Source organism: Populus euphratica, unplaced genomic scaffold, assembly GCF_000495115.2.
Source record: "Populus euphratica unplaced genomic scaffold, PopEup_1.0 scaffold266.1, whole genome shotgun sequence".
Taxonomy (NCBI): Eukaryota; Viridiplantae; Streptophyta; class Magnoliopsida; order Malpighiales; family Salicaceae; genus Populus; species Populus euphratica.
In genome coordinates this window covers 278942-288347 of record NW_011500149.1, presented here as the reverse complement: position 1 = coordinate 288347, position 9406 = coordinate 278942, and the positions used below count along the sequence as shown (strand labels likewise).

The 9406-nt window shown below is 34.8% G+C and overlaps 2 protein-coding genes and 1 pseudogene across 3 annotated transcripts; all 3 read right to left on the bottom strand.

The window, feature by feature from the left end:
- Nucleotides 1-430: 430 nt before the first annotated feature.
- Nucleotides 431-1974, bottom strand: LOC105110903 (uncharacterized). 2 transcript variants are annotated; one of them, XM_011006106.1, is made up of 4 exons: nt 1714-1974; nt 1377-1550; nt 994-1155; nt 431-890 (listed from the first exon to the last, which is right to left on the bottom strand). In XM_011006106.1, exons 1-4 carry the CDS (start codon nt 1732-1734, stop codon nt 777-779), a joined length of 471 nt encoding a protein of 156 aa, XP_011004408.1. In that variant the 5' UTR covers nt 1735-1974; the 3' UTR covers nt 431-776. The 2 variants fall into 2 exon arrangements, with proteins under 2 accessions (XP_011004408.1, XP_011004407.1); XM_011006105.1 differs by having other exon boundaries at nt 1660-1972.
- A 1335-nt stretch (nt 1975-3309) lies between these two features.
- LOC105110904 (vacuolar iron transporter homolog 2.1-like) lies at nt 3310-4364 on the bottom strand. Its single transcript, XM_011006107.1, has one exon. The coding sequence runs from the start codon at nt 4327-4329 to the stop codon at nt 3487-3489; it is 843 nt and encodes a 280-aa protein (XP_011004409.1). The 5' UTR covers nt 4330-4364; the 3' UTR covers nt 3310-3486.
- A 23-nt stretch (nt 4365-4387) lies between these two features.
- Nucleotides 4388-5988, bottom strand: LOC105110905 (uncharacterized; annotated as a pseudogene).
- Nucleotides 5989-9406: the final 3418 nt, after the last annotated feature.

Here is a 9406-nt window from a genome sequence, read left to right as displayed (position 1 = left end):
TATATATATATATATATATTAATATACATTTTCAAACACAATATTAACCATGTTAGGTCTATCATCATGTCCCTTGCTCAAAATCTTTTGTGTGTAATATTACAAGAGATATGTTAATGTGGATAGAATATTAACATACATGCATACATAATTTGATAAGATTTTTTTTATTATTATTATAATATATGATCAACCAATCTAGAATGTGATTTAATATTTAAGAAATTTGATCAAGTAATGAGTCTGACCGGATTTTGGTGGAACAAAAGGTTTGAACTGGATATTGAAACGTGAAAGATGGTGTAGAATGACCCCATTGAGATTCAACAATTGCCTTGCAATTTTCATCAATTTCTTCTTATCTCCATAGTTGGACTGGTTGAATGCCAATATAACAAGAACACCATTCACTTCAATCATGCTTGGGTCATTTTCAAGAACTTCTGTCGTACAGAAATTTTTTCTGTATATATTCTTTTCTTCCTGCATAATAATTTTGGTACAGATAAGACAAAGCTATTGCAGGATTGGTTACTTAGAATTGATTTGCGCTTTCTTCTTAGCCACATAAAGACAGGATTGCTTTGCTCAGAAGCACACGATCTTATGCTTAGTAAATTGGGAAACTTATTAACATTTTGAGACTAACAGGATCAATGATTAGACACAGAAAGGTTGTGGAAAATTAGACATGAAGAGCAAGAGCTTCGTGAAAGCTGCAGGATGTGGGACTTGCAAGTGAACTAGTTTGCCCGAGTTGTTGGGGATAGAGAACATTAGCATCCCATTGCAAGCCATCCAAGCCATGCCCTGCGCTTCTTTTTGTGCCTTCTGTCTTTTTGGGAAGTTTTTGAAATTCTTACACAAGCTTCTGCAGTGCAAGTGATATCCTGCATAATTTCCAAAATATGTTCATGCTACTAGAAAATACGTCAAGAATATTAGATAGGCCATCTAGCATACTATTCCAAGAAAGGAACTCTTAAGACATACTTGATCTGTAAGAGAATCTTGCTTCTCTTGGTGGGTGATGATCATTTGCTCATCCTCCTTGGTGATTATGGTTGAAACCTCATCACGGCCCATTTTTTCAGGTCCTTGAAAGGTGGAAGAGCTTGACCTCAATGTGTTTTCTACATCCACCTCTAGGCTTAACTGATGAATTGAAGATCAGAGAAGATTAAGCAGGTAATAAGAGTTCAATCACCACAAAGACTTTACAGCGACATTTTGGGGACTTGAGATTTGAAGGGTTAGCGAATCTTCAAAGAAAGGGCTCTCGGAGATTCCCACGTAAAATCCAACTATCAGCATTGCAGATCAATACAGATATCTGAAAAAAAAATTTCAAGATATATAAAATGATGTTTAGAAACCTGTAATACTCGGTTTTCGAGCATTTCTAGTCTATCCATCAGGGTGCCTTTGTGTTGAACTTCCTCAAGTGCAGATGATAAATTCTTGCACTGATCTTCTGCTTCCACTGTCCTGACTACAGACTTGGCTGTGTGCCTTCCTGACAAGGAATGCTTCTCTTCCAGAAACTGCAGCTGCATATATTCATCAAGAGAAGTAAAACGTCCAAATCCAAACATGAATCAAAATGAAGCAATGAATTAGAGGTCCTAAGCATATATTAGCACAATTGAAATGCATTACCAAACGATCAAGGCGATCCAATCTTGGTAGAACAGGCAAAGGAGGAGAGAATTCCTGCTTTTCTTCCTGCCCCATGATTGCCAAACAATGATCAGATCCTTCTCAAGTTTGCAGTTCAGAATGCTCCTTTTGCAACCTTTCAAACTATCATATAGATATGCTGCATCTATGGTGGCTGGAAAGAAATGCTACCTTTCAGACTATAGCATTTATACAAGTAGTTTGTTTTTTTGGAGGGGCTTTAAATGATGACCACCTTGTCATACCCTATTGTCCTTATTCAGGTAATCATCTACACCAGATATTTTATTTTTATCCCATCATGCTTGCCTTGTCTAGTCTATCTTCACTTCTTTTATTTCCCAAAATCTTTATCATCTTGGATATGGAGGCGTCTGTTAACAAACTTGTCAAAGGTATGGCCATTGACTTGAGATGAGGCCCAGAAGTCCCAATCAATAACGGTGCCATTAAGTGTATTGATTTGCCTCAACCACTCCTGATAAAAGTAATGTACTTCTGCAAATCTGCAATCATCCAAGTCGTGCAAGTCTCAATCTATGAACTGATTAGATTGATCATGCTCCACACTCATAGCACAAGTATATTGGTACTTCTAGGCTATTTTGCGCTTTATCAAGACATCGATTGCTCCACGTACGAGTGACTTAATCTACTTCATTATGCTCTGCAAATCAATTGGACGGTCCATTTAGCTATAAGTGTCGATGGCAGAACAACTGTCAAACTTTGCCCCTTTTTTTGTACAGTGGAACCCAACTAGGGATGCTTTTTTGGAATCATCAACGAAAAAGACAAGCAATTCGAGCATTAAAAAAGCTGTCTGAAATGTAAAATGTCAGACAAGTTGACTGCTTTTGCACATTTCCCATGCTCATGTCACATTCTAGTTAACTACTAGATGTTCATTTACATATTGGATGATGCCTAAACATTGGTTAGAACAAATTTGACATATTTTGATGGGTTGATGTAGTTCCCTTGCTTGCAGTATGCAACTCATTGCTACAATCAGAGCCCAGTTTGGGAAATGCATTTTTTTTTAAATGTAGAGGAAGTGTGGGATAGGAGATTCTGGAGGGAGGTACCATCAAGGGATATTGACGCAGGCGGTAATTCTGATTTGCCAATTTTAAATTACAATGATTAAACTATGTAGCTTGGTTATTATAGACCAATGAAAATAAAATAAAAAAGTCTAAAAAAATTATAATTTTCAACTCAATTATTGGATTATGTTCAAATTTAATTTAGAGATTCTAAATATCTAACTTTATAGAAGGGTTATCTCATTATAGTTAGTCTAAACTTGAAAGTCCTTCAAGTTAGCTCCAAAAAATGTTATTCAGACAAGTTTTGTTGTTTTTCGTTTTTTTTTTTTGAATTTTCTTGTTTGTTTAATATTTTTTTTGCCTTTTAATTTATTTAATTTCCTACCTTATTTATTTCCCAATTTTTTTTTTAATTTTCTTGTTTATTTATTTAAGGAGTTTTAAAACTTTTAGAAAAATAGACTATTTAAAGAGAATATTCAATAATAAAATTTCAAGTTAGAATTTTGATGTGATAATATATTCAATAAAATTGTGTGTTGCTTGTATTTATTGTATTGTTAATTTTCCGTATGAGTTAAATATTAATCTTCTGACATTTATGCATTAGTATACCAGTATCTTCAAACAATATTAGCATCTAGTATTAAGCAAACAAAATTTAGCAAGATACAACAGCTTTGGCTTTATATGAAAAACCAAACCCCCCCTTTTGCGGCTTCTCTTCCAGTAATGATGGAAATAATCTAAGTCATCAACTATGATCCTTATCGAAAGGCTTGAGCAACCCAAAAGTAATTGCCATGGCAATCCAACCTCCAAGTAGGATTCTTACCGCCGATATCCTAATTGGTGAACCACCAAGATAAGCTCCGAAGCCTCCAACAAAAGCCAGAGCTATTGATGCAACCACAGCAATCACCACAATCCTAACAACATTTTGGGCCACAAGCACGGCAGGCAGCAAAGGCACACATGATCCTATCGAAAATGATACACCCGATGCAACGGCAGCCTTGTTGGGGTTTGTTAGCACCTCCTCTCCGTCATCCTCCCGCAATATTTCAGGACTTCTCTTTCCATCTTCTTGGATTACCTTCATTGCAGGATCCCTTCCGGGAGACATACCTGGGGGCAGCTTTGACTCGAGTATCATTCTTCGTGGCATTCTCTGTGTTGGCTCAGAGATGACCTTGGAGTCATCCAGCTTTGCTTCTCCTTTAATGCTTGCTGTAGTTGCGGTGCCATTGAGTCCGATTCCAGGAGCATCTTTCCCGTAATTTTTCGAACTGACGTGGCTAACAGTTTCCTTTTGGATATCTTTTTGGGTTGAGACAGAAACAAACTCCCCAACAGCCATGCTACAGGCACCTGCAACAGCTCCAGCCAGTCCAGATAAGACCATGGACCGTCTATCTTCCTTCGCTGCACCTATGCCAAGCATTAGTGATGCAGTAGAAAGCAGACCATCATTAGCTCCTAGAATAGCTGCTCGGAGCCATTGAGCTCGACGCAATCTCTGGACCTTTCGAGCATCTTCATCAGCTACTGAAATCGTATGTTCAGCACAAGTTCCTGATATTTGATGCAAAGCCATGTGGAAGAGAGTAGGGCTTTTAGCTTAGGGACGGACGTTTGGAAGGAGTGTGGCAAAATTGAATTGAAAGGCCAAGAGTTAAGAAAAATGAAAGAGGTACTCGTGTTTCATAGAAGATTAACACTATATTTAACTCATTGCTGCAAGTGTGACTTTAGAGATAGCCATCCCTCTTGTCTTGCTCATCAGCTTCCTTGTTAGCAGCTTGAACAGACTTGAACCACAAAAATGCCCGTAGACAAAGGTCATGTTAAGCTAAACAATGGGACTAGACAACTTCATCACCCACATGAGATAGTAGTAATTCATAATAAATTTCAAAATGAACTTTCAAAGTTTACCAATAATTGGATAATCAAGTCACAAGATTTTCTTCTCATCCATGCCCATAGCTATAAGATCATGCCAATATAAAAATTACCACAATGATGCTATCATCACATCATGTCAGGATCCACAGAATTTGAAGGATCAAATTCCTGAATCTTGATTGACATGCATTTCAGCTTAACACTGAGAAAGAGATGACACTTACAGAAGTAGGAATGCCCGTAAGTGCAAAGAATCCTAGCAATGGAGCGTACAGAATGCTGTCTGAGTTCACAATCCCGAAAACCGGCCTCTGATTCACATACTCAAAAATGGAACCAATCTGGACACATTGGATTTTAAACAATAAAACTATCTACTTTATTAGTATATAAAGCTATAGAGGAGAAACAAAAAAAAAAGTACAGGAAGTCAAGAATTCACAGCAGCAATTGCAGTAATTGCCGAGGCACGTAAATAAACAAAAATGGGAACTTCAAAGTTCTGCTTTGATGAGTTCTCTTTGCCTTCAACCTTAGCCCGTGGTGGGGGTTCATCAGAATCTAGTTTAGCCCAAGTGGGGATAGTTTCTTCAGATTTACTAGACTTTGCAGACCCTTCGGTTGCGGCACACACAAAAAACTTCCTTCGCTTTTGATAATCATTACAACACCCTCTGCTTCTCACTATTGATTGATTCAAATTCAGTACCTCCTGTCTTACAAAAAATTTGGAACATGAATCATGCATGCCTTATCAAGTCTGAACTGCACCAGCACAACAAGGTCGCAGAAGCCATAGTTTCCTTCTCTTCCCCCTTTCAAATTCCCCACACTTCTTTCAATTCTTCACTATATAGACCTAAAAGTATGGACAACATTGTAAAATCTTTATGCTAAGTTGCTAACTACAGCATGCAACTAGAACAATCTTGGTTTTCAGTACCAAAGACCCTGGTTCTTTCACTTTCTTGGCACCATCACTTCATGAATGATAAGTTAAGAACCGAAAGGAAAGTCCCATGAAAAAGAGAGAGAGCAGAAACTCTGCTAAACTTTGACATGCAATTGATTCATGTCAACTGCTTTAAAGCCAATTTTCAAGAATATTTCAGCATTCCTTCATTAGTAGCCACAGTAGATACAGCTAAGGATGATGATAACTGATGCAGACAACTCTAAATAGATTGAGAAAAAGAGAAGGAATACCTGTTGAGTTATGAGTTAGAACACAAGGTTGAAGAGAGTGAAGTGAAGCAGAGGACAAGCAGGGGTGCCGGTGCTTTTTAGCTTAGCCACACGCAACTCAAATGGTTTCTTCATTTCTTCAGCTTTTTTTTTTTTTTTTCTCCTTGGGTTCTTAGGAAGGTTTATTGAGCCTGGACACGTTGATGGGCTGGGCTTTTATATTAAGTTTTGTAACATATTATTCAAACTGAAATCCGAAATTTCAGGCGTCGTTCTTGGCGACACCGATACATCCACGATGTATCCGCAAGGAGTTTCAAATAGGGTGGTCCTGATACCGGAGACCCCACACTATCACCCGAAAACACGAGTGATCACGAGAGAGCCAATCCGGTGAGAGTTTCCTTAACTTTAAGTGTTTAAATTTCTGCTTTTATTTTTTTTATCTATTATGAATTACAATACTTCAAATAAAAAAAGTAATTTTAAGAGTAAAATTAAACTGTTTAAATTCTAAATTTATTTTTTAAAAATTATTAGTTTGAATCTCACAGATTTCAATACTATTAGAGACTTATATAATTATTAATTTTATAATTTATAAAATTAGTTAAAATATATCTATACTGACCCAAATACTCATAATAATATAAAAAATAAAGAATTCATGTATTGTTTTTTTATTTTTAGTGGTGAGCTGGCCACTAAAAATAAATACAACAACAAAAATAAACGTTCACAATAATGTTTAGGTGGGCTAATTGAGTAATTTTTTAATATATACTTTTTTTTTTCCTTCTAAAATAAAAGTGGATATACAATATTTTCAAGGGAAATTTCTCTAAAAAATAATTATAAACTAAAATATTTTTAGCACTAATAGCTATTTTCATGGGCTCAAAAGCAAAACTCTTACCTCCATTATTATCTTAGATTCTTAGATTCGGATGAGAAAAATAAAAATAAAAATCTTTTTTCATAACAACATCAGTATTAAGTATAGATTATTTATATAAAACTGGGAAAGAGGAAAAACTAAATTGAAAAAAATGTTGACTATCAAGTCAAAGAAAGGTGTCAGCATTGAAGAATCCTAGCGTTCAAGATAATTAGCAAGTCATTTTCTACCATGCTTGTTGGAGTGATGCTTTGTCTCGTCTTTTATAAGCAAATACAACACTATCTTTTTATCTTCAAATTTGTGGAATGACAAGAAGAAATTGCCAATCGATAGAGAATGTCCTGCGTGTAAAACGTTGTTTTTTTAAAATATTTTTATTTAAAAATATAATAAAATAATATATTTTTTTAAAAAATATTTTTACTATCAAAATGATCTGAAAATATTTTAAAAAAATTAATTTAAAATAAAAAAATAACTTTTTTTCGAAATACTTTTATAAAACTGTGCATTTCATTTTCATTTGATTGATTGTCCACTTATGTTTCTTGCGAACACTTGCACGTGGTCGGTGAGATCATTAATGGTAGCGAGGCCTCCCCATTCCCATGCCTTGATATCCAATGATAGTTGAGAGATTGGTTGCCTTCTAAAACATCATTAACTTGGGAGGTAAGGTAGTCAATGATTAATTACAAGTTTGGTTTCATCAAATCTTTTGCAAGTTATCACCATTACATCATCGTTGTCATGAATAAAATTCCCAAAGAAGCAAACTTAACATACTTGGAGGTAGAAGGGTTTTTGTGGTCGGTTATCATTAACGTTATTAAACTTAGGTTATAAATCGAGTGTATTAATTCATGTTAATTAAAACAGCTTTTTTATATTTTTTGAAGAAAAAAAACTAAGTTTTAACTAATTTATTTGGATTACAAGTTAACTTATTAAGTTAACTAGGCCAATTCTATATTAATTTTATTAAATTTAGTCTGATTTAAATTAAAAAATATTCGAATATCTTACAAAAAAAAACATATAATATATGTTTTTTTTATAAACAGCATGTTTCTTACACAAACACATCCTTAACCGGGTCTCAAATCAATGTGTTTACACCGATGATAAACACCAAACAACAACTATGAAGCTAAGAAGATATAAATTGATTTGCATGTTTTTCTTCCGGAAAAAAAAGAAAAAGAAAAAAGAAACAATCATGGGAGCAATCCTTGCCCCACCGTGACAAGACAATAAAACACGATCCCACATTTTACAGGATTCTGCGATAGTTTGAAAACCCCATTTCTGCTTTGCACCGAACAGAATGATGAACAATTCTGCTGCAGTCAACTAAGACACTCGTTGTGCTGCCACACAGCAACACTAAATCCATTCCTCGTTTCGATTCAACCTTTTCTATCGGCAAATAGGGTACTGAGGGTAGAGAGAAGCAATAAGTAAAACTTTGATCATCATTCCGACAAAGATTCTGCAACACAATTATATGGGTCTTGCTATATATTAATGAGTGATTTGTACTAAAGGTCTGTACTAGAGCGTGCCATGAAAGTGCTAGCCGTTATTTACTGCATCTGTGAGTCTTGTAAGTGTTTAATGACAATGCAGGTTGCAACCTGTCAATTGATGCTCCCGGCCTACTCTTCCCTGTTTAAATCCTACGAAAAAATAATTCTTTAATTTGATCTCCTATTTATTATATAGCAGAGGATTGTTGGTTTTTGTTTCTGTTCTTTCATCTAGTTTTTGTGATTTCTTTGTATATCCTTATGTAATCAAATAATGTTTATCTGGGAATTTTTGTTTATATAAAAAATATTACAACTTTTTTGTTTTAAAACGATATTATTTTATTATTATTAAAAAATAATATAAATTATATTTTAAAACCTTTCTCAATTTAAATTAATAGGTTGAATTGATTGGTATTAGAATCTTAATGATTAAGCAATCATGAGTTTAAATTTTATTATTTTTATTTATTTAATAAAAATTAAATATAAAATAAAATAAATTCAAAAATTTCAAATTCAATTTTTTTTTATTTAAATTAATTATATCTTATAATCTTACATGATATTAACATTAACGGATATACATGTGCTCGACACCCACTTGTAGCCATCAGAAACAGTTGCCTCCCCCACACAAATTTCACAAGCTACGATCTTTCTCAGAGGGAAGACAATCAATACCAGTTTCTGCCATATATAGCTCTCAAGGGATATTTCTAAACTCAAGTAAACGCATACTCTTCTCTTAGAAATTCGTGCAAGTTGCTACTTAATTTGTCATCTGCCATGTTTGCACATGGTGATGATCTTGAAGGTTGGGTTGGCACTTTGTCTTTCTCAGGGCAGAAAATGACGCTTCTTCCTCAAGGGAAACTAAAATACAAAAACCAAACACATAATTTAACCCCCCAAGAATTAACCTGCAAGTCACCAAGAACAAGATTGTTCGGACCCCTTTTTGAATCCACATGGAGTGTTCTTCTACCTTTGACTGTTAGTTTTGTCTGGGGAAAAAAAAAAACAGTGCAGGGATCGAATTTGGAGCTTTGTCTTGCTCAGTCTTTCATGGGGTAAATAGTATTCTCTGTGTGATCATATTTTGAGCTTCCATGAGCAGATATTGATGGTTTTCCCGTGATAAATCT

Bases quoted from the DNA above. Each gene is read 5' to 3' on its own strand.
- LOC105110903 (XM_011006105.1), bottom strand. From the start codon at position 1,734: ATGGGGCAGGAAGAAAAGCAGGAATTCTCTCCTCCTTTGCCTGTTCTA. The intron at 1,156-1,376 runs GTTTCTAAACAT...TCAATTCATCAG, and splicing joins TCGAAAACCGAGTATTACAG to TTAAGCCTAGAGGTGGATGT. The intron at 891-993 runs GTATGTCTTAAG...GAAATTATGCAG, and splicing joins AAGATTCTCTTACAGATCAA to GATATCACTTGCACTGCAGA.
- LOC105110904 (XM_011006107.1), bottom strand. From the start codon at position 4,329: ATGGCTTTGCATCAAATATCAGGAACTTGTGCTGAACATACGATTTCA.